At 39.0% G+C, this 25,641-nt stretch overlaps 1 protein-coding gene across 1 annotated transcript in view; it reads left to right on the forward strand.

The window, feature by feature from the left end:
- The window catches only part of TNFRSF21 (TNF receptor superfamily member 21), a 65,848-nt gene extending 64,442 nt beyond the window's left edge, over positions 1-1,406 (forward strand). Inside the window, exon 7 of the mRNA XM_006926473.3 lies at positions 1-1,406. Coding sequence (XP_006926535.1) covers positions 1-215 — 215 coding nt within the window. The 3' untranslated portion in view covers positions 216-1,406.
- The last annotated feature ends 24,235 nt before the right edge of the window (positions 1,407-25,641 follow it).

Raw genomic sequence — 25,641 nt, forward strand, 5'->3', positions numbered from 1 at the left:
TGTTGCGGCAGGTACGCCTGGATCCCTGCGACTTGCAGCCTATTTTTGATGATATGCTCCACATTCTGAATCCTGAGGAGCTGCGGGTGATTGAGGAGATTCCTCAGGCTGAGGACAAGCTGGACCGGCTATTTGAAATTATTGGAGTCAAGAGCCAGGAAGCCAGCCAGACCCTCCTGGACTCTGTTTATAGCCATCTTCCTGACCTGTTGTAGAACACAGGGGATACTGCACTCTGGAAATTACTCATTTTAGTGGCAGGGTGTTTTTTTTTTCTTTGTTTTGTGTGTGTGTGTGTGTGTGTGTGCGTGTGCGTGTGTGTGTGTGTGTGTGTGTGTGTGTGTGTGTTTAACAGAGTATATGGCCAGTGTTTTGAGTTCTTTCTTTCTTTTTTTTTTTAACCCTTCTAAGAATTTAGTTTGTAAGCCTTTTCGAGGTGTAACTTGCAAAATAGCCACCACTAAAGCTTTTTAGATTTCATATTTTCTCTGTTTTGCCTTCTTATGTATTTTCAAAATTGTTCTGTGCACTTTAAATTCACTTAACTTACCACAAATGCAGTGTGACTATTCCGACACACCGAGTTGTGAGCCTTTTCTTTAAAAGTGTAATGGCATCTTATGAATTCCGTAAGCAGTCTTGATATCTCAACATCCACACCTACTTTTTTTTATTCTTCCTATTTTTTTATTATTATTTGTCATTTACGAATTTTCTTAAAGGTTAAGGAAATATAAGACCCCGTCGAGTTACTGTAATTCAGTTAGGTTTTGAGTTATCTTTTGAATATGACTTGTTGTATAGTTCATGTTCATGGCTGAAACTTGACCACACTGTTGCCGATTGTATGGTTTTCTTCTTGACACCGTGTAGAATGCTTGATTACTTGTGCTCTTCTTTCACTCACATGTTCTGGGCTGGAGACATGAAATCCTCAAGCCATCAGGACTTGCTCTTTAAGTGGCTTGAAAACTGGGCCACCAAAGAACTTGAACTTCATCTTTTAGGGACTGAGCTATTCTGGAACATAGTGCTGCACTTTGGAAAGTCACAATTGAGTGCCAGTGGCACCTTTTCCATAGAGAATTTGCCCAGCTTTGCTTTAAAAATGTCTTGTTTTTTATACACACACAGTAGATAGATCCAGTCTGCCCTCAAGGCCTTCATAATTCAATCCTTTTAATTAAAAATGGCTGCAGCTGTAAGAACTCTTGTCTGATATATTTCCAACTATGCTCCCATTTATAAACATACCCTCTAATGCTCAGTTGCCAGATTCTAATGCAAAGGTGGCGTGGACTCCCTTTGTGTGGGTAAGGTTTGTGCATATTGGTGAGGAACTGATATCGGAAAAATGCCTTCAAGTGTACTAATTTATTAATAAATATTAGGTGTTTATTACATGAGTAGTTTGTATGTATTTAATCCTTGCCTTGTACATGTGCTCAAGTTATAACTCTTTGAAAATATGTATATTCTAAAAACCTCAGCATTCCAAACTGTAAATCATACAAATTAGCCAAGGTTTGTATCTAAAAATATACAAGGAGATTCAAAAAAAAGGACTGCCAGGCATTAAATAATCAAGCATTTTCTAGTCTTTCGAGGTAAACCTGAGGCTCCTGTTTCTGAGATTGTCCCTATTTTAAGAAATGAGGATTTTGGGGCGGAGAGGTACAGATGGTGACTAGGCCTTGGAGTATATTCATCTTACTCATTTCCATCTAGGAAATTTATCACTCATGGGAGGGTCTATAAAAGTTCATAGTCTTCTATATGAAACCTACTGTCCCTGAGTAACTTCAAGGTCTTTCTTGGCAGTAAGGCAGGGTGAAATCTTATGGTAGGATATATTACATTACATTATATTTATTATATTTTATATTTTATCACATAGCTTAGCTTGGGAACCCTGGCTCTACAGAATTCCAATGGCCAGTACCTCAGCAATTTTGAGTTCCTCTTTTATGAGAAACTGGAAGTAGATACCCTGTCTGAACACTTTGACTTATGTCAGCGACATTACAGGGGTTTTCTGGTTTCATCCACTTCCATGTGGCTGGTTTCTAGAGAACCAGGCTGGTATTTGGTTTCACCGGTTCTCAGGCTAGGTTTCTCCTCCTGTTTTGTTGATAGACGATGGAACTCTACACACCAACACACACACACACACACACACACACACCCACTAGAATGGCTCATAGATAGTAGTGAAGGGGACTGATTTTGTATTTCAGAGGATTTCAGGACTACCACTTAATTATCTTGGAGGGTGGAAAACAATAAGTGAATGCAAAAATGTTATATTTATTAATCAATTTACACAGTTTTATACTTTACAAAGTGCTTTTCATATTATCTCATTAAATCCTTACAAGTATTCTATAAAATAGGTACTATTATTATACCTATGCAACATAGAAAATGGCTTATAGAGGCTAAGGAACTTGCTTAAGGCCCTACAGCAGAGTCGTAGAGATCAGACTTGAATCTGAATCCAACCAAGGCTACAGGACTAGTAACCAGAACATCTTTGTTGAGCTCAGACAGTGGGTAGAAATCATAGTGATGAAATTTATCTGAGTTATAAGTAAAGCCCTATACTTAAGTTCAACAGATAATTGTGAATGTATAGTAGTGGGGTGGCATTTCTTAAAGAGGCAGGGAAAAGGGGCATAGGAATTGTGGTTAAACAGAAGCTTAATACTGAATTAACATACATAGCTTTTCTAAAAACAGAACAAAATAAGAAAATGCAAGCTCCAGCTCCATGATTAAAAAGTATAATGTTCCAATCAGAGTTGATAGTCTCATTTGTATACCATATTGCTCACTTTGCTGGTTATCTCTGGTTCGAGCTGCCTTACTTTGAGGTATATGCTGAACTGGAAGGTTTCCAATGTGGGGGTAACTAGAAGAATAAGAAATAGAATCAGGAGCAATTGTTGGGGAATCTAAGTCTGACGACAAAGATCATATAAGAAAGGGAAAGACTGTCTTCAGTTTTTTGAAGGGCTGAGGAAGAGAGAATTCTTTAGAGAGTAATATTATTTCCTCCAGGTTGACCTAGGCTAAATGCAGAGGAGCTTTTAAACAAATAGATTGGGTTGCTTTTCAAAGGAGGGAGTGATTCCTACTCTAGGGGCAAATTGGATATGAGTCAGTGGTTCTCCATCTTTCACGTAGATAAGAACTACTTGGGACTGAGCAATCTGTTGTGCAGGCAGAGATTCAGGAGATTTGTGGTAAAGTCCAGAACAAGCTTTCCATACTTCTTTTCTGGAAACCTTCACTTGGCCACACTAAAGTGCTTTAGATCCTTGCCACTGGGAGTCTGGGAGCAGCAGAACCACAAAACCTGGGAGCATGTTAGAAATGCATAATTTGAGGTCACCTTGCTATGCTCCTTAAATTTAATGAACAAATGAAACACCTAGAGATCTTGTTAAAATGCAGATTCTGTTTCAGTTGTTTAAGGGCAGAGGGTACCTGGGTGATGTGATGCTGCTGGTCTCCAGATCACACTGAGTAGTCTGAGACGCTGCCTCGTTTTCATGCCGAGTAAGGCTAATAGGAGAGATTACACTAATTCCATATTAGAGAAGTAGACAATTTCTGACGATCCAAAGAGAGTTCCAGAGTCAAGCGATCCTGGTCAAAGTCTACAACAGTAGTTCTCAGTCCTGACTGCACACTGGAATGAGCAGGGGAGCTTCGGAAATCCAGTGCTTAGGCCATAGCCAGGACCAATTGCATCAGACTCTCAGGGGATGGGACCCAGGCACCTGCACTTTTTTAAAGCTCCCCAGAGATTATGCTGTGGTGTCTGCTTGAAGAACTATCGATTTAAGAGCTTGTGATGGGAGTGCTTCTCCCTAGATCTGATGGATAAATTTTAGAGGGAGTTAACCTGGAAATCTGCAATCGCTATTTTCCTGTAGCCAGTCCCACTCAACTCTGCAGACTTGCGTTAGGACCCAGAACCCTACTGTAAAACTTTGTGGAACTGTTAAGAATTTATACACTTTCAAGTATGATAGGACAACATCTTGAGGCTTAATTGCACTGATGAACCCACCTGCAACTAATCAATTTTTCAGGATTTTGAGTGTAATATATAGGGTATGATTAATCAAGACATTTAGGGAAGTGATGTTCTGATTTATGTTTCTATGTGTATTTGATTGAAATTTTGCTAAGTTTCAAAGAAATGAAGTAACATAATGAGTCATAAAACTGTACTGACTATACCATGGAATCTCAGAGTTTTGTAGCATCTGGGCCATCGGAGCATCAATCTCATTTATGTACAGTCCTGTAGATTCAACAAGTACCTATCTTGAAATTTGACGTGAGAAAAGTAGATGTGATCTCTTGTTTAGTAGAACTGTGGTCCTTACCTGAGGAAGAAACCTTGGATACCATTCAGAGAGCCTTTGATTTTAAGGTGGGAAGTCAAGCCATATCTGCTAGTGAATGACAGAGCACCATTGCTTAGTCCCCGCCAGCGCTCTTCCATAATTCTAAGACATCTCTTTTTGCCTCTTGAAAGTAAGTAGAAAATGTAATTAATCATTTGAGCAGGAATTATTTGAATTAGAAATCAAAACAGTTTTTTTTTTTACCCTATTTGACTTCAAACAGCTGCATATATGAAACATGTTTGGATACTGGAGCCTTGTTATTTAGAAAATATAGATATTCATAAAATATCTTGTAAGAATATATAAGAAACATAAGGGAGAGGAACAGGCTGTCCAGGAGATAGAGGGGAGGAAGGATGTGTTTTTTTCATGAGTTGTTCTTTGGAGCCCTTTGAGTTTTACACCGTATGTATGTATTATCGAATTTAAAAATATAGAAATTAAAATCATTTTTAAATTCGATATCAATAATTTCTATGGTATCCAGAGAATGTACACCCATGAAAACCAAGGTCAGAGTTATACGAATCAGACTTAAATGATCGTAATAGCTTTGTGAGGAGCATTTTAGTATAATCTGCAAAAGGAATCTGACTGTTATCTCTGTTCTCCAGAAGAAGTGGCAACACCATCTCCAACTTCTTTGAGGTTTTTGATTCTTTTCCTGGACTTGGGTTCAAAATAAACATTAAAGTAATGAAAAATTTAAATGAAGAAAATTCAAAGTCAGAAATGTAGAAAGGGGCAAAACACCTGTTATCTGGCTAATCTTTTTATATTCTTGACACAGGAATTGCTCATAATATCGTCATGAGGAAAAAGGTCAAAGATTTCTTAAGTCTTTTAGTAGTTCTTTGTCTCTCCAAAGGATATGCTTCTGCAATGGCCTTGTCTTGTTTTTGTTCACCTACTGCTTTATACACAAAATGATAAGTAGAAAATCTCCTGGGGAAAGAAGAGGCATAAAGCTCATTTGCAATAGTCTTATGACAAATTGTTTCTCATTCTCCCAGGAAGCTTAAAACAGCCAATATTCCAACAGGTTTTGGTTCATTTTGTTTAATATAGTGTACCTATAAACAGAAATATATATTTTATCACTCCATCCATCCATTCATGAAACATTTGACCACTTACCATGGGCTGGGCACTATGCTAGGAGCTAGAAATACAAAAAATTCCATACAACATCATAACTACCAACAGGAATACGGCATTTGTCTGTACACTGCTGTATCCTCAGCATCTTTAATAGTACCTGAAACATGATAGATGCACAGTTACTATGTGTTGAATAAATGAATGCATGTAGGCTTCTGACCTCAGGTTCAGAACTTGATCAGGGAAACAGACATATGGACATTATAATCAAATGTGTCTAAGTGAAATTATGAAAATACAAAGAGGGTTTTAAGAGAGCCAGAAACCAAATATAAATCAGGGAAAAATATCGCGAAGTTCCCTTATGTAAGTGTTCTTATTAATTTCAAGGAAAATTGTGTCAAAAGCAAAGGGCTGAAAGTTGCAGTTCCATGCATTTTAAAGCTTTGGAAAGTGGGATGGATTGAAAAGGAGAAGAAAACCAGAAAGAAAACATAGATATAGTGTAGAATTACTATGTAAGCAAGTAGTACATATCATTTATACATTGGCTGCTCCACCATTTCTCAGGAGTGTTAGTAACTAACATGATGAGACATGAAGCGAATCTTAAGAATATTTAACATGGGATCTACCATCTTAACGAAATTTTAAGTGTACAATACAGTATAATTGACTATAGGTACAATGGTATACAGCAGATTTCTGGGGCTAATTCATCTTGTAAAACTGAAAGGCATGCCCCTTGATTAGTAACTCTCCATTTTCTCCCTCTCTCTAGCCCTGGCAACCACTATTCCGCTTTTTTGACTCTTTTAGTTATCTCGTATAAATGGAATCATGTAATATTTATCTATGGCTGGCTTGTTTCACTTATCACAATGTCCTGAAGATTCATCATGTTGTCACATATTACAAAACTTTCTTCTTTTTTTAAGTCTGAACAATATCCTATTTTATGTATATACCAGATTTTCCTTAAGCATTCATTTGTTTATTGACACTCTGGTTGTTCCTATATCTTGGCTGTTGTGAATGTTGCTACAATGAACTTGGGAGTTCTAATATCTCTTTGACATCCTGATTTCAGTTCTTTTGGATATATACCCAGAAGTGGACTTGCTGGAACATATGGTAGTTCTATTTTTAAATTTTTGAGGAATCACTATATTATTTTCTACAATGGCTGTACCAATTTACATCCTTACCAACACTTATTTTTTGACTTTTTGATAATAACCATCCTAACAGGTGTGAGATAATAGTTCACTGTGGTTTTGATTTGCATTTCCCTGATGATTAGTAATGCCGAACATCTTTTTATATACTTGTTGGCCATTTGTGTGTTGTCTGAAATGTCTATTCAACTCTTTAGCCCATTTTTAAATTGGATTATTAGTTTTTTGGGTTTCTTTTGATTCCCTGTTGAGTTGTAGGAATTCCTTATATATTTTGGAAATTAATATTTTATCAGATATATGATTTTCAAATATTTTCTCCCATTCCATAGGTTGCCTTTTCACTCTGTTGATTGCTTTCTTTGCTGCGTAGAAGTTTTTTAGTTTGGTATAAACCACTTATCTATTTTTGCTTTTGGTGTCATATTCATGAGATCATTGCAAAAAGCTTTTCTCCTATGTTTTCTTATAGGTTTTTTACAGTTTCAGATCTTATGTTTAAATCTTTAATCTATTTTGAGTTAATTTTTGTGTATAGTCTAAAGTAAGGGTTCGATTTTATTGTGATATTTAGGGAAATCTTGCTTCCCCTGCTCCATTTGGGTTCTGTCAGAGAGAAGATTGTTCAGGTGGATCTAGAGCAATATCGAGGAATGGAGCTTAAATCATTCAGCATTCCCCACATGGTGTTCTGCAGAACATCTGGTGACATGTAGAATACTTCACAGAAAAAAACTTCTGCAGGTCAACAAATTTTTAAAAAACTGTATACTCTGCTCTCCATCCACCATCCCTTTAATATTACAATCTGATTAGTAATGTATTAAAAGACTTGAAAAGTCCTGTAATGAAGCATTTCCCAAATCCATATGATCATAAAATAAATATATATTTAATTTTTTTCTTGGTTTTTACAAACGCCTACTGTCTCAAAGAATAATAATTTTCTAAAGAGGTCAATCTAGAAGACACTGAAGTAGATCATAACACTGGCATCCTAGAAAGGACACTGGTTTTTGGGGGTCAGAAGTGCTGGGCCCACAGCTGTTGGTTAAAGCTAGGACGGTCTTAGTACATTCGAGCCAACTATCAGAGTAAGGTAATATCCCAGGGGACTCAAGAAGCCCTGAGAGTTCCAAGGGAGCAAGAAGTGTAAGACAGACACTGTTACCATGGTCAGGTCAAATTCTGGGTGAGAGACAAGCGTCTGGACATGTAAGAAAGAAAATCGATACCAGAGAAAAGCAACTAGAAAGTGTTAATGTGACACTGATAACTGAGGCAAGGCTTTGGTAGAGCCAGGCATTTCACCTTCACTTTCTCCTTGGTCAGTAACCAAGTCCAAGGTCGTAAGTGAGGCTTCAGGCATGGCAGAAACTAGAACAGAATAGGAAACTGAATTATGAACCCAGGTTGAATTGTTGAGTCAAGGCAGAGACGGAAGTTCTACACGGGAGCCCAGCTGGGAAGTATATGGAGGAGAAGTTTCAGAGGGTATGTGTCCCAAGGATCTAGAGCTTGCAGGTCACAAGGACAGTTTTCAAAACCTTCTAGTTTAAAATCCAGTGGTAGCTCCAAGCAGGATTAGGGTGGGAGATTAGCCAACATCCAGAGAGCAGAATGTTAGTATGAAGAAAGCTAGCAGCATGTGTGGGTAAGCAGCTCTTAAAAGATTAGAAATAGAGATTGGTTTGAGAATGGAGGGATTAAAGACAGATTTTAGGCTGTAAGCACCCCCATCCCTGCCCTTCCTTCTGCCAAACAGCCTTTCTTCTCTAAGATCAGTTCTGTCTCGGGAGCTGGATGCACAATTGAGCTTACAGATAAAGATGAGAGGTAGATGGATGGCAAACAAGCAAGATAGTGCAGTCAGGGCATAGAAAACCATGGACAACAAATGAGGAAAATAGATGAGCCCCTGACTCAAGTAGAGAACAAACGGGTGGAAATGAAGTCACATCTGGATTCAGGGGAACTGGCATTGTCCTGGAACAAGATTCTTGGTTGAATCTAAATCTCATAAGTATGAAACTAGATCTCAACATAGTTAAACCCTTCCATCCACCACCCAAACTGGTCACTGAGTCATCTTCCTGAAGTTTGATTAACTTTTAGTTTAGATAGAAATATATATGTAAATTTAGTAGCTCCAGATATCTATGGCCCAAGGACTAGAGTATTACGTAAATGGAAGGAACATTAGAGGTCATTTAATCACACTTCTCGCTCTAAAAGTCTCTACTGCATACTTCATTGCAATTCAGATTTATGACCCCCAGAACTTAAAAACAACATCCCTTTAGCTCTACAACCAGTCGAGTGTGAAAACTCAAGTGCAAAGTCTAGCATTTTTATCTGCCAAATAAATTGAGGCAGTGGTGATAGCCAGAATAGATAATTCTATGGCAATGATTATCTACACCACTCCAATTCAGCAGCCAGATGGCAACTCTAGATTTCATTTTGAGTTCTACAAATCTAGCTTGAAGTCTCAGTACATGATTGAACAGCTCTCTTGCTATGAAGTGAACATTTCCAAATATATTTCCACTGCTGCATTGCAGATACAGTCAACCTAAAAAAAAACCAAAACCACAATAAAAATTATTTATCTGTATTACCATCTCAATTAGTATTTGTTTTGTTGCACCAAGTGAAACAAACATATAAAAATAATAAGGTCTGGTCTAGTTTTTGTTTTGAAAACATTTTCCAGGAAAACAAATCTTTGCAAACTAAATAAATGTACATGCCCTGGATAATATTTCTAGCGTGACATGTAGTTTCTATATCAAGGAACAGTCTTTGGGGGAGGCACCAGCCCTTAGTAAACTATCAAAGAGATAAGTTAGTCTTGGGAGGTAATATTCTCATAAGAGACTCTGTTGAAGTTGAAAGTGCTGCAGTGCTTGGGGAGTACCTCATAGCTGTGTCTCCATCATATCAAGACTCTTCCTCTCTTCTCTCCTACCACTTCTACTCCAAACAGCCCCACTCAATCCAATCGGCAGTGTCATCCAATGTCTGGACTGTGTTTAATTCTGCATTTTCAGTCCTCATTATTCTCCTCTCTTTATCCAGCCATATTTATTGGTCCAGTCACATGGTACATCTTGCAGTTTCTCAAATAGGCCCTAAATTTCCTTTGCAGACCCTTGCCAGGGATGTTTTCTCTGCCCAGAATGCCCTTGTTTCATCCTCAGCTACTTTCCACCTCCTCCTTAATTGGCGAATTCATTCTTACTCTTCAAGACTCAGTTGTACTTACCACCTTCCTGCCAGTTCTCAGCCTAAAATGTCTGCTAGGTGATCCTACTTCATTTTTATTTTGTCTACTATATGCCGGTAGCTGTGCCTAGTAAATATTATGTGAACCCAGGCCCGGCTGACTCAAGAGTCAGAGCACTGAATCTTGATGCTGCTGCCCAGAGCAGAGACTCTACACTCCCTGGTGTACCCTGGGTTATTACAATAACATTTTGACAAGGGAGAGGTCAGTGTGGATTGGTAAAGAAGAAAAATTCATGAAAAAATAAGCCTGAGCCACACTTTCGTAGGTAGGCAGATTATTTTTAGGCAGAGAGAAGAGACAGGATTTCTTGGGGAAGAGAGGAGGGAAAAAGGCACCAGAGTTAGGAATGAGCATCGCCAGTGCAAGAAGAGCAAAGAGACAGTACTGATTAAATAAGGTATGTAGATGAAGGGAGGGATCTAGGATAGGCTGGATGGTGAGACAGGCTGGACTGGGCTGGCCTAGAATGGGGAAGAGCAGTTTAGACTTGATGTGGGAAGCAATGTGGAGCCAGGAGAGTGATCCGATCCAGGAGGGGTGAAATGAAAACATTTTTCAGGAGGATTAGGCTGGCTGAGGTACAAGATGTCTTGGTCTTAGACACGTTCAGACCAAAGGCTGACAAGAAGTCCTGAAAGAATTGCCGCATTCTGAGGTTTGGTCCAGTTTTGGATTCAAGTTGCAGTTATGGCAACCTCTTTTGGAAGGTTGGAATTATCTAGGGGACCTGTCTGTGTCTGGGACTCATAATAACACCAGCTTTGCTTCTATGCTGTCCTTTCACCTTACGTTTCCAGGTAATATACACGAAAGGACTCAGGAGGCTGGGGTTTTCTGCGGTAACTCACAGAAACTGCCTGGTCTGGCTTTCCTCCCCTGCTGAGAAGAGAAATACATTGCTGAATTTGGTTAGGGTCCTTTGCGGTCATTCATCCATGGCTGACTCTTTGGCTCACCTCATCTTCTCCTCTCCTCTTGTGCAGCCCTTTCTCTCACCTGTTCACACACTGCAGTTCTTCCAACCTTCTCCACCCCCTCTGGCTTCTTCATGTGGAGATTCTGAGGAGAAATTCATTGCCAGCCCTGTGGCAAAGTTTGGAAAGACACTATGTGCTGCCAAACCTGGGATGGAGACTTAATGAGAGGGTAAGCCTCATTACTTTTCCCTTTCACTAGCAATGTTTTACAGGTAACAAAGAAGACTCCTGGAGGGCATTTGTGCCCCACACCTTGACAGGTCAGCATGGCTTGAGTCGTGGTTCTTGCTCAGCCATAGCTTGGTCCAAGTTCTGCACCATCTCCAGCACCACTTCTCCACTGGTGTAATGGGGGCTTGGGCTTCATGCTTTCTAACTCCTCTCCAGCTCCAGCCTCAGGATTCCCTGAGAACATTCCCTTTCTCAGTGTGTTGGCTGAGGTGGTATCCTGGCTCTAACCAGAACCGTGGCTGTGTAGTGAGGGCACATGAAAGCAATGGCCAAGTAAGAACCACTTCTGTAAACAACGGTTACATGCATGCTAACACACTCACACACACACACACACACACACACACACACACACACACACACACACACACCCCTTTGCTTCCTGTGACTCTGAGTCTTCTCTCTCCAGAAAGAATGAATTTAAATTACATTTCCCCCACGAAGCTTCAGTAAATGTATTACTTGTGTCCTTGTCACTAAAATCCTCCCGCATCGTGTTCTGGCCCTCGGCTGAGACAAAGGTTGGAGGAAATTCTACATGTTTAATATACTCATGTAAGAAGCTTCAGTAAATGTATTACTTGTGTCACTAAAATCCTCCTGCATCGTGTTCTGGCCCTTGGCTGAGACAAAGATTGGAGGAAATTCTACATGTTTAATATACTCATGTGATCCCTAAATCACACAATCTCCTGGTTCCTCTGTTCTGCCCATTTCCTTGAATTTCCAGATCCTCTTCTCTGCTATCCTTGCCTCACAATAGCAATAGTCAACAGGAGATGAATATGCAGGGTCTCAAGGCCTTGGCATGGCCCACGGCGCTGTCCCAGAGCAGCACAATTAGGGTTTCAGCCTGAAGGAAGATTTCAGACTTATTAAGAGAGACAGGTAACCAATGCTACAGAAAGATTTAAGTGAAAACTACCCAGTGAAGGAAGAGGTTTTCAGTGCCATAGGAGTCTTCAGGAAGCCGAGGAGCTGATAGATTCAGGGAAGGTTTCCAGGGGATGTGTCTTCAATGGAGATGTGAAGAATTGAGAGGATTTGGGCGAGTAAAGTGGACATAGGGAGATTTCTCAGGAGAACATGAGTGAATGTGCATGTGAGAAAGAGGAGGTCCATAAGCATGGACTTGCCTGTTTGAGACAGAGTTTCATGGGTAGTGGGAGACCACGTCGGGTAGAGAGAAGGAGGCATCAGTTAAGGACACCAGGGATGATCTTAACAGCCTGTACCTGGAAAGGCGGGCCCAGGTTGTGTGTGTGTGTGTGTGTGTGTGTGTGTATGTGTGTGTGTGTGTGGAGAGAGAGAGAGAGACAGAGAGAGAGAGACAGAGAGAGAGAGACAGAGAGAGAGAAAGAGAAATTGAGAGAGAACACACTGAGGCAGGAGGGGAGGACAGTGTGGTACCTTATTGGTACTCAGTAAGAGTTAGTGCTGCTGTACTAAACTGAAGGACAGAGCAGAAATCAAGAGCTGTACTGGGACTACCACGCATTCCCTTTCTTGTTGGTTGGATTCTCCATCGACCAAGTGAGCACCACCCAACCTCTTCTGCAATAACATAAATGCTGGCAAAATGAGAGAGCTGCTTAGAGATCAGTTTCTTCAGTATTATTTTTGTCCCTTCTCATCCTTAGATTCTGCTTTTCTTCCTAGTCTTGGATTTATTAACTTTGCTTCACGTTGAGGCTATGAACAGACTCTGTCACCCTTGGTCAACCACCCTATAAGCAAGGACCCTTGAGAGTACGATTGATTCACACTAAAGTCAGATGGAAGTCTCCTGAGCTCGAGCCAGCACACTGCCATGGTCAGCGATGAATGGAAGGTGACATATACCATCTTTCCCAAGGAGCTGAGCTTTCACTCCTCTTAAACAAACAACCAATTCATCAAATAAGTACTAACCGAATGTCTTTTATGCTGTTCAGTGTTGGGAGGAAGCTCTCCTTTGATATCCCAGAAATTCTAACTCTGACTTGAGCTTGGACTTGCCCTGGTTCCAGAATCACTTGGTTTCTCTTAACTATTTTTATTTCTTCCTTTGGAAACTGAAGAAATAGCTCTGACTTAAGTGCTTGTGGGGCAAGTAGAAAAATTGGATAATTATGAATCAGTACAAAAAAAATCTTTTGGTTATTGAATTCTCCAGTGATTTTGGACTGCCTGGCTGTTTCTTCTCATTTTAAAGATGTGAAATATTTCACACCAGTAGAAAAGAATAGAGAGTAATATTGCAATCACCTGGGCACCCACTATCCAGTTTGTCAGATATTGACATATAGTCATAGTTGTTTCAGAATTTTGTTTTCTAAAGAAATGGAGCTTTGTACTTTAATACCAATTCTATTGTGTGACCTAGGGATAGTTGGCTATCTCCGTGCTTTGTCTTTAAAATGAAGTGAACTGTAGAGCTTTAAGAGGGGGGAGGTGACAAAAGTTCCAGATTCTGTTGCAGAATTGTGAAATATGCTTAATAGAAATTCTAAAACATTTTAAAACTGGAGTCTATTAATTGTATGAATTAAACAGTTGAAGTTTATCTTAATTTCCTCAACTACTAAAATACTTGAAAGTTTTGAAAGTCTTTCTGTATACAACATAATAAATCCGTCCATCATTTTATTGTCCTTGCCCTCTTCCAATCAGCCATATTCAAATGATCATCAGGCACTTACAATTTAAATATATGACTTATTATTTTGGTTTCAGTACTTAGAAATACAGGAGTTCAATGTCACTTTTCTCTTTTGGCTTGGTTTAACAATTTCCTAGGTTGTTCTTTGGAAAGGGAGATATGTGTGAATAGTTAACTCAACCTCATTAACAAGTTGCCCTTGAGTGCTCTGAGCTTAAAAGTTGAGTGGGTTGTTTCACTTGAATCAGAAAGTTGATTTGTGAGTATTCATTCATATGCAGAATCAATCTGATAATAATTTTTAAAATTTAAAATGTGTAAAGTATGAGAAAAATAGTGGAAATATTTTGAGAGGTTAAAAATGACTCGAACAAATTCTAAGACTTTTCATTCTCATTTTAATAATCATTGTCTTCAAGGACAAAGATCATGTCATATATAGCATGTGCTTAAATCATTGCAAGATAAAGAAGAGTCAGCCAAGTTCAATTTAGATGACAACAGTGCCCAAGGCCTTAGTTGTGATCTAGGGGAAATCCAAAGATGATTAATATACAACTAGTTTGTTATCAAATTGATTGTCAGGAAGACAGGTATGTACAACTAAATAGATTACAAGAATCATGTACATCCATTATAGCAAGAATCAAGTGCTATAATGGATGTACAAAGAAAATTTCATGTAATCAGTGAAATGGGAACAGTTTGCTAATTTAGCACAGACTTATGTGGTAAGTCCTGAGCAATTCATTCTAACTGCCAGGAGTGCAGGAAGATCAAAATACAATGGTATTTGATTTTGTTTTGAGAAATGCCTAGGACTTCAATAGGAAGAGGATTGAGGAGGCAACTAGAGAAAGAAGCAGGAGAGGAGGAAATTAGTACGGAATGAGCAAATGCAATAAAGATGTAGAGTGTTTTGAATTTCCATAAGTATTTGTCTATAGTTCCAGTATCGATGCCTTGTCTTCTACTTATTTTTCTCTCCTCCACTGTGATCTAGCTTTTGTCTACATACTTGCTCAAAGGGCTTCTGGCCAGGTTTGGTGATTTCTTTATTCTAAATCCAATAGACATTCTTTAGTCCTCATCTTATTTGACCTGTTGGCAAATAAGATGGAGGCTGTGGTTCACTTTTGCCTTCTCACTCATCCGTTGGCTTCTGCAATATCTTGTTTTTCTTCCCTTTTCTCTGATTTTTATTCTCAGTTCCCTTTGTCTGGCCATCCCTTCTTGCCCCAAGTCTTCACACATATATTTTCTTCTGTCTTAACAGCAATCCCCTTTCCTGTACTACATCTGAATAATTCTTATTTAGCTTTTAGGTCTCAGCTCAATTATTACTTCCCTCAGGAAGTCTTCCATATCTCCCTACTTCCCAATATCTTGCTCTTATGCATTTAGGAGCACCTAGATGAATGCTCATGGTACCCAGCTATCCTCCTAGATGAGGACTCACCACACTTTTTTTTCATTGTTTTTATCATCTAAATCTAAACACAGAAGTTGTGTTCACCATTACATTCCTAACACTGAAAAAAGTGTTGAGCCAATATCAAGCACTTAATAAATATTTCTTGAATTAATAATTGAATGAATGAATCAATCAAAGGTTTATTCAGGTAGCATAAGAAATATGAATTAGGATAGTGAGTATATATATATAGAAGGAGATGAGGGAAAACAAAGTTGGGGAAAGAATCTTGGCTTTCAAGCTAAAAAGTTTTAACTCCATTCTATACACAAAGTTGAAACTTGAAGAGATCCGACCCAGAGAATGACATGTTCTAGCATTAGTCTAGTAGTCTGTTCTGTTACCTGATGTAGTGTGACCCATGAAGTGAGGCGCACAAGATAGTCCGGTTGGGCAACGGTAAGAATAGAAAGACAGTGGTTGATTGGAGAGGAATGATGACCAAAGGTATGTTGGAGGACAGTGAAAGAGAGAAAGGCATTGGAAGGAACTCTGAGCATTCTCTTTTACATCATTACCATTCATTGGGAGGAAGAGTGCTGAAAGGGAGCCAGGTTTAGAAGGAAGAGAGTGAGTTAATTTTTTGATATACTTTAAGCTGGTAGGATAATTTGAGATATTGCAAAGAGACATTTGGAAATTACAACCTGTAGCTTAGAGTAGGTTTGAGCAAGAGATGTGGAGTTGAGAGACCTTTGACAAGAGGTAATCGTTGATGATATGACGGTCACAAGAAAGAGAAGAAAAAGAGAAAAACGTTAAGGGCCTCATGTGGGACCTTAGAGAAATCCCACATTTTTGGTGGAGAAACACAAAGATAGCAAAGAACAAATGAAAATATTTTCCAAGAAGGAAAAGGCAGTCACACTCAAATATTGTTGTGACCAGGTTCTTCATCACGTGAAAAAGCAACTTGGAAGCTGATAGACAGCAGGGAAAAGATGAAGAGAAGATGATAATCTGACAGGGATTTCAAGAGAGGAGAGAGTGTTCAGTTTAGGAAGAAAGCGTAATGCAGAAATGATCCAGAAGCAAATGGGGCAGAGGGTAATGAAAATGTGCCTGCTTCCTGACTTTGGCTTATGAGAGAAATAAGGAAGGAAGCAAACTCTACTGAGAGGGTGAAAAGCTAGATTAAAGAGAAAGATAGATTTTCAGTAGTGGAAGGAAATGGAAGGGGGAGGAAAAGTTGAAAATGTTCAGGGCAAAGGTTTAAAGTGTAGAGGAATTTATTGACAATGGAATGAGAATTCCTAAGGGTCCAGTAGCACAGTTTAATCAGTCAATAAATTCTCATTGAGTCAAAGTAAACCTGATATTATAATGCATCTCATTAGCTATCTGCCACAGGAATATAAATTACGGGTCTGTTAACTTTTACCATAGTTATTTACATATTTAATAAAGATGAAGGTTAGTCATCAGCATTCCACCTTCCTAATTTCTGTTCTTTTGGAGAATCACCCTCCTTCTATTATTTTCTTTCTATTGTTTTCTTATCCTCCTTCTAAACACTAATACCCATGAAATCACTAGTTCACACTTAAAGTTTTACACACTGTGAATTAAATACATAACTGTTGAAGTACAAAAGGTTTATATAGGTAGAGTATGAGATCTTGCACCTGACAATTTGAGTCAAATCTCATCTACACCACTTACTAGATGTGCAACCTTGGGCAATTTACTTAGACTTTCTGTGCCTCAGTTTTCACTTATATAAAATGAAGATGTTGCTGGGCACTCCAGCCCACTCCTCTTCTCAAACTTTTCAGTAGTTCTCTTTATCTTGTTTTCTGTATAAATTATTTGTCCCTTATCGTATACTACCTTCACTCTTTTTCATTCCAGAAAAATTACTGAGCACTCACCATGTGTCAGTCACTGGAGGTACATGATGATAAACACCTAGGTCCCTCTCAAGGAGCCTATACCTACTTTAGAAGGAACTGACAGACTGGCAAACTGACCACTATGGTATAGCACTTTTAGTATAAACCTTAGGGAGTAGCTGTGATCACAGGGAAGTCCGACCAGAGTTGTGATGCTTGAATTCAGGCTCAGAAGATGACTAGAAGCCAACTGCCTAGACGAGGGGGGTAGGATTTAGGCAGAGAGCAGACTAAGAAATTGCAAGGCACTCAGCTTGGAGGGCACAGTGCATTTGGAAATCTCTAAGAGGTTACCAATAGTTGGAGCATAGGGCAGAGAGGAAGATCAGAGCAAGCGTGACTGGATTATGAGGGGTCTTATAAGTCATATGAAATGCCCAGACTTTATAAACAGAATGAAGTTTAAAACACAGATTGTAATAATATTTAAGGCTACCCTCCTCACAATATTTACTAGCCGGTATCCTTGGGTAAGGAACAAAATTCTCTGTCTCAGTTTCACCATCGATAAAATGGAGATGATACAAATAATTATATATTTATTTCATATGAGTTACTATATGTAAAATACTTAAAACAATACCTAGCGCATGGTAACTGTTATAAAGTAATTATTATTGGTTATAGAAGGGTCCTTTAAGGACCCACATAAGGGAAGAACATGGTCAGATTTGAGTCTTAGAAAGATTACTCTAAGAGGAATATAGAAGGCGAATTGGAGAGCCATGAAAACTAGAATCAGGAAAATAAATAATAGGAGGAAACTGCAGTAATTTAGCAGTGAAGTAATGAGAGTATTGGAGAGACAGATGGAGGAGGGACAGATACAAAATAAATGAAGAAGAAGCATCATAGACTTGACAGCTTGTTGGATGGGAGGCGTGGAGGTGAAGGAGAAGGAAGACTTAACGCTCAATGTTCTGGCATGAACACTTGGATTTCTGTTTGTGCCACTAACCAAAATAGGGAAAATCATGGTTTTGGAGGTCAGGTGGGACTTGGGGGCCAATCTCGCTTTTATTGAATTAGCCATGGAATCTCAGCTGAGTTACTTGACCAGGCTGAGGACTGATGTCTCCTCCTAGAAAATGGGGTAGATAAAATCAGTCTTGCAGAGGTGTGAAGGTTGAAATGAGGTCAAGTAATAAATGGGTTTCATGCAGTGCCTGACACACACATAGCAAGCACTCAGTGAAACAATGATGATGATAGTCTGGAGCTTGAATGTGCTCAATTCCAGGTCTCTAAAGAATGTCTTTATGGACAAAACATCTCCCTAAGTAGACAAGAGGCATCTTAGACTGTGCGCCTTACAGTGCTTAATCAAGAGCTGTACTTCCAACACAGACACCCTCACGACGTTCTGATTTTGATTTGCTAGCTCACTTTCTGGAGCCTGATATCATTGCCTTATTAAAATTCCAAGTCTTACCTAGATTCATTGATAAGAAAGAAGCCACTCAGATTTGGGCAAATAGAGACTGGGGAAGGGTTAGGAACACCAGAGAAGGACGAGGAATACTCCTAGTGCCCCAAGGAGTGATGATTCAGTAAATAGAAGGAATGTCTCTATCTGTAGCTGAGACTCAAGGTGTCTTTCAGCAGTCCTTTCCTTCCTGGCTTGGACTTACCTGAGCGCTAAGATTTTGGTTCACATTTCAAATCTCAGCTCAAAGAGTTTCAAGAAAAGCACTCTCTTCAGCTCTGGCTGATAAAGGAAAAGCAGACGCGAAGCTTCCTATCAGTGAATTGAATGGTTGCTTTCCTTCTCCCCACGTCTGGAAAGTTTTCAAACTCTGAGTGAACCCTCCTGGTTGAAGAAGACACAGACTTCAAAAGCAGTGCATTATGATCTTTGATGTTTGTTCAATCCTATTTTATTTATAAGAAAATTTATTTATTTAAAATTCCTATTTTATTTATAAGAATTTGGTGAATTATAAAGAGTCTCGTTTCTAGTTCAAGCTTAAGGCAGGTCCGGATTTTAAACAAAAAGGGGTGAAACTCTTCTGGAATTTGTGGGCTGCTTGGTTAATCAGATAAGAACCAAAAGGGAATTTTCTGAGGGAATTTCAAAGTTTTTAGTATAAACAGCTGAGAAGTCTATAGTTGAGTCTGAACTTTCCTTTGACTCCTGGCCTGCATGTTACCTTTTGGATAAACACCAGCTACTTCTCTGGCTTATCTTTGACGTACAAAGAGCATGCTGAAGGTCTTTATTGCCTGAATCCTAGAAAAGAGAAAGTGATATACACTCTTTATAGCATTCAGAAGCTGGATTTCAACATATAATGTGTTGATCTATTTTCATTTTATTTTGTATATCAATAATATACACCATGAGGCCAAATCAATACTAATCAACAATACTTAATTATGAACTAGATTGAAATTGAGATCTAACCCACCATTTCTTGACATCTATAACAAACTATGGCGTTTCATACATGTCATCACATTTAATCATATTAATCTTTATAACAAATTAGTGAGATAGGTATTATTAATCCTGTTCTAGAATGAAGAAACTAGGATTCAAGGTCACTTAGCTAATATCTTACTCAAACTATAACCAGAAGAGAATACTTGAAAAAATATTGTTTCCATATAGTGAAACTCACATAGCCATGAAAAATGTAAACAACATATTTTTTCAATTGTAAGTTGAAGGTAGTGAGATATATTGTAAATATTTCTGGTACAACATGGGTGAATAATAATGATTTCCTTGGGCCTTGGATAAATGTATACATTTGCAGAAAACAGTAGAATTCCAGAACTGGAAGGGATCTTAGAACTGTTCACACCAGTAGTTCTCAAACTTTAACCTGTAGCATCAGAATCCTCTGTTTCCCAGCCCCCCAGAATTTCTGGTTTAAAAGCTCTGGGATGGGCCTGAGCATCTGCATTTCTAACAAGTTCCCAAGTGAGGGTTATGTTGCTGATCCAGAGACCACACTTGGAAAACCACTAGTCAGCAACAAAAACAGCTAATATTTATTAAGGGCTTATTATGCCCCAAGCATTGTGTTAAGTGCATTATTTATATTACTTCTTTTAATCCTTACAACAAGTCTAAGGATGGTGACATTATTAGCATCCCTATTTTATTTATAAGAAAAATGAGAGACAGAAAAGTTAAATATTTTGTTCAACTTCACCTATCTAACAATTAGTGGAACCAGGGTTACGAACTCAGGCAGTCTGATGCTAGATCTGGCACTCTCACATTATGTTACAGGACCTCAAGGAACGAATAGCTTCTTGCATCAATTTAGATGAGGAAGCGAAGGCTCCCAAGAAGTGACTCACTCAAGGTCACATAATGAATTGGAAGAAGTGTGTGAATGAGGACTTGGACTTCTTAATTCAGCATCTTTTAGGCTATTTTCTCTTGACATAGAATGTTAGAAGAGGGTAAGGGCTTTAGTCCCTCTTCTAATTTATATTCCCAAGGCCATCACCTTCTAATCAGTTTGAGTGGAACATATGGCCTTATGATGTTCTGATATCCTTTCAGTTTTTCCTATTTACCCACTATTTCATCTGAGTAAGGTAGGTGGTGGTTACCACGGAAGAGAGATTAGGGAGTGATGGATGAATCATGAGGTTGGAGGCTAAGCCCCGGAAAGGAAAGGAGTTAATACGATTGATAGATAGCTAAATAGAGTGGGTGGAAAGAACTGTGTCTGTGTGTCTTGGCAAGTCTTTAGTTATGTCTCAACTGACACTTAGAAAATCCAGCTTTTAGGGTCTTTAGGTTATAGTACTTTGACCTCCCAAGTCTCCTAGGGATGCTGGGAGGCAAAATTAAGAATGTTTGGTTAGCAGAAGATTGGGTCTGGGAGAGCTCATAAGATACTAAATTTAGTCTCCCAGAGGCTCTGTCCTTAGATGTGCTCTACTCGTTGTCCCAGAGTGTATCCTTTCCTGGGCCAGCTGTCAGAAAAATGCTTACAAAAAGAGGCGGTGCACTGTCCTTGGTCCAAGTCCCTCCTTGCCTTGACAGCTTCATGATCTTGAGCAGGACTATTATCTTTCAGAACTGGCTTCCTCATCTATTAAAGGGGGTGTGGTAAACAGGCTAATGACCTCCCCCAAATAATCGTAATTCCTGGAAGCTGTGAATAAATTACCCTAAGTGAATGGCAAAAAGGGATTTGCAGATGTAATCAAGGATCTTGACTTGGGCGGATTATCCTGGATTATTTAGGTAGGCCCGATGTGATCATAAGAGTCCTTATAAGTAAAAGAGAGTCAGAAAAATCACAGCCAGAGAAAGAGATATGACTATAGGAGCAGAGGGCAGAGCTGTCTTTGAAGATGGAAGGGAAGGAACCGCTTCTCCCCTAGAGCTTCCAGAAGGAGCATACCCTTGCCAACACCTTGATTTTAGCCCTGTTAGACCCATTTTAGACATCTGACCTCCAAAGATGTAATATTATATATATATATACATACACATATATTTCTGTTGTTTGAAGCCACTAAGTTTGTGATAATTTATAGCAGTAGAAAACTAATAGGAGGGGCAAATAACAACTGCCCTATCTATCTCTTAGGGCTGCTGTGAGAGTCAAAAGAAATCATTTATGTGGTGTCACTTTAAATACCATAACCCACTATCCAAATATAAGGTTGTCATTCTTACAGGAAGCATGGATAGATAAGCATAGTATCGTGCCAATAAATGTTTAATAACCAGTTCTTGGGACAAGGGTGAGGTGGGAAGAACCCGGATTTGCAACATTTACCTATTTCCATGGTATAAATACTCCCACCATGACCCATTTCAAGCTACAATGTGAAGTCACTGAACCAGGATTTGGGAAAAGATATACACGTCAGCCTTCTCCACTGCAAGGCAGCTTCTACACACCATTGCAGAAGCTCAAACTCAGCCCCACCACAAAACAATGCATGGAAAATGTTCATTCTGGTGGGCTCTTCGCATAATCATCACACAAGAAGGCCAGAACATGACTGTGACCCCAGAGATAATATGAGGGAAACAACCTTCTTTTAGAACCTGCACTGAGTTAGAGTTCGTAATTTTCAGAATGAAAGTATGTGTTATTTTCTGCCTTGAATAAGGATAGATCAAGGGACAGGGGATATGGTCAAAAGGTAACAACTTCCATTTATAACTTCTGGGGATGTAATGTCCAGCATGGTAACTATAATTAGTTATACTACATTATATATTTATGTTGCTGAGGTAGATCTTTAAACTTCTCATAAGAAAATTGTAACTGTGTGAGTTGATAGATGTTAACCAAACTTATTGTGGTCGTCATTGCACAATATATGCATTTATCAAATTATTATGTTATATACCTTGGACTAATACAGTGTTATATGTCAATTATATCTCAATAAAACTAAAGAAAAAAAGGAGTGAATGGAATCCTTACGTAGCCTCTGGAAGAATTCAAGTTTGGATGAAGGAAGAGTCTCCTAAATGCGAGGACTGTCCCTATCAGGACAAGTTCCTATAGAGAAAACAAATTTAGGGACCTGGGAAATAGGTTCTCCTGAAATGTGGCTCCTTGCTTGGTGTGGCAGAGGGGTTCCATCCAGCAAGCATAAATCAGACACGTGCTGTGTTCTAGTGCTGGGCTCATGAAAAGGTGTGATGACAACAAGTAGACATGTCTTCAAAGAGCTCATAGTCTAGTCCAGTATTTCTTAGACATCAGTCACTTGTGTCTCATACTCATGTCTTCCGCATATCACCAATACTTACATCTATACTTACAACTTTTCAAGTTGAAAAATTTAAATATAAAGTACTAGAATTGGATTTGGCTGGATATACAAGAAACCCAACCACGGTGGCCTGATCAAATTTGGGGACTGTTTTTCATGTAATAAAGAGCCCACCATTAAGAAGTGCAGCACAAGGGCAGCTGTGCACAGAAACATCCTCTTTCTTCCTTCCTTCTTTATCATCCTAAGCATCTTCATGGTCCAAAGTGTCTGTACTTTGTCCAGACATTTCACCTAGTTGATAGGCAAAAAATGGAGGAGGAGGATGGAGAATTGAAGGGAGAAAGGCACTTGTCAACTGTCTGACCTTTTTTTATCAGGAAAATAATAATTTCCCCCAAATTTCTTTCCAATAGACTTTTGCTTACATTTCATTGGTCAGAACTTGGTCACATGCCATCTATAACTGCAAGGGAGTCTGGGGAGATGCCTATTTTTTAACTGGGACCATGGCTATCTGAATAAACTTGGGTTCTGTGAATAAAATAAGAAGATGAGATAGTCTTGGCAACTAGCAAAAATCTATCACAATATCTAACTATTCAGGCTTACTTAAGAAATATCTGTATAATCATGCATTTACTGGGCCAGTTGGGCTAATGCATATTAAAATATAAAACAAAAATTAAAACATGAAATGCATAGCTACCCCCAATTTAAATATTAGACTTTGGAAACTGGACTGTCACTACCAGTGTTTTTCTAGAGTGCTTTATGAGGATGTAGAATTTACTAAACTCCCGTTTTAGGCCACAAGGCTTACTCAGGCTCCACCGAGAGATGATTTCCAAGGACATGTGGCAGAAACTGTCTCTGAGATGTAGGATCAGAAAGTGGGCATTAAAAATTTTTTAATTGAGATATAATTATATACAATAAAACACATAGATCTTAAGTGTACTATTTGATAGGTTTCAACAAAGGTATACCCTCTGAAAGCAACACCCCAATCAAGACATGATTATTTCCATCTCCCTAGAAAATTACCTCCTGTTCCTTTCTAGTCAACCATTCCTCCACCACGTGGGGGAAACCATTATTCTGATTCTTAGCTCCATAAATCAGTTTTGCTAAACAAGTATCTTTGAGCCACATTCAGTGTGGTCAAGGTAAAAACAAAATTTTAAGTGAGCTTAACATTATAATTACAAAAGAAATTTGCCCACTTTTCACAGATACGTAGGACCTGGCAAATAACAGTTACTGACAAATAGCAGTTGCTTTGGTTGTGTTGGTGTCCAGAGCTGTCCTTTCTCTGGCCAGGAAAGGTTTCACTCAACACACTGCCTAACAGTCTCTCCTTCCCAGCGCAAATCCTTTGCAAAGCTCTTCAAAATTGAGGTTGTGGGTATGATTATAAATAAGCCCTAATTGTCTCCAGAGCTTCAGATGGATATGTAAACTGGGTGATTGCCTGCGTGGCGGGTGAATTTGCTCTTCGGGATGAGGAACTCGGGGAGCACACAGCCCTGAGAGACCAGGTGCTCTGCAATGAATCATTGGTAACAGCAGACAATGCACAATGCATCCTTATCCACTTTAACTGCCCTGACCCCTCTTGCTCCCATTCTAAAGTCTCCACCAATGTCACCCTCTGCAGGTGGAAAAGCTAGATGAGAAGACACATTTTTGCAAACAAGATAAGGTTTGAATGATTGTTGCCATGAACCAGCTATTCATCAGTTAAACATTTTCAGAGTCAGCACAATCGTGGGTGAACTTGTGAAACCGTTTTTCTCTTTTTCTCTGATGTACAACGGAGGTGCACACTTTTGTAACTTTTTTTGGTGAAAACAAGAACAAAATGGATGCGGTGCCTGGAACAGTGATATCTAGCTGAAGCTAAATGCATCTTTGGCCAATAAAATGCGACAGACCTGTTTGGTTCTCAGTCACACTAAGTTAGAGGGCCTGGGCATATCAACACAGGGTATGGGCTTGGGGTGGTTGCAATAGCATCTAGCCAACTGACCAGTTTTGTGACCCCTGCCACTCTCCCCACCTTTAGTCCCAAACATTTCTGGAATCCCTCTGTTAGCTATACCTTGGGCATATGGTATCCTCGAAAGGTAGCACCTTTCCTCATTATTCTTAATTAAGTTATTTTAAATTAAGCCCATAGGGCTCAGGCGGGCATTCTAGTTCCTGGACAGTCTTTTCCTAACTAATTGTTGTCACTGACTTTTACCCTGTCTATACCTCATTCTTCTCTAATTTGTAGAATGCATGGACTCTGGAGACAGAAAATCCTGGGTTCTAATGCAGCTTGATTTACTATTCTTAGCTAGATTAAGATATAACTTTACATGTCCTTGCTCACACCATTACCATGGCCTGAAATACCACCTCTCCTCCCTCACATATAGGAAAATTCTATTTATTATCTAAGGTCAAGTGCAAATATTACCTTTTAGCCCTTCCTAACTATACAACTAGATGTGATCTTTTCTTCTGAATTATCTCAGCATTCCATCTGTTTGCCATTTTTGATATCTTGGTTTTAATTGTTTCTAGAGCTCATTCTCTTCTGCATTTCTACGTTGGATCTCTGTCATAAAAACCTATTACACAATAGGTTGCCAGATAAAATACAGGACGCTCAGTTAAGTTTGAATTTCAGATAAACAATGTGTAAATTTGTTTAGTATAAGTATGGTCTAAA

Source organism: Pteropus alecto, unplaced genomic scaffold (genome assembly GCF_000325575.1).
Source record: "Pteropus alecto unplaced genomic scaffold, ASM32557v1 scaffold7, whole genome shotgun sequence".
NCBI classification, from domain to species: Eukaryota; Metazoa; Chordata; class Mammalia; order Chiroptera; family Pteropodidae; genus Pteropus; species Pteropus alecto.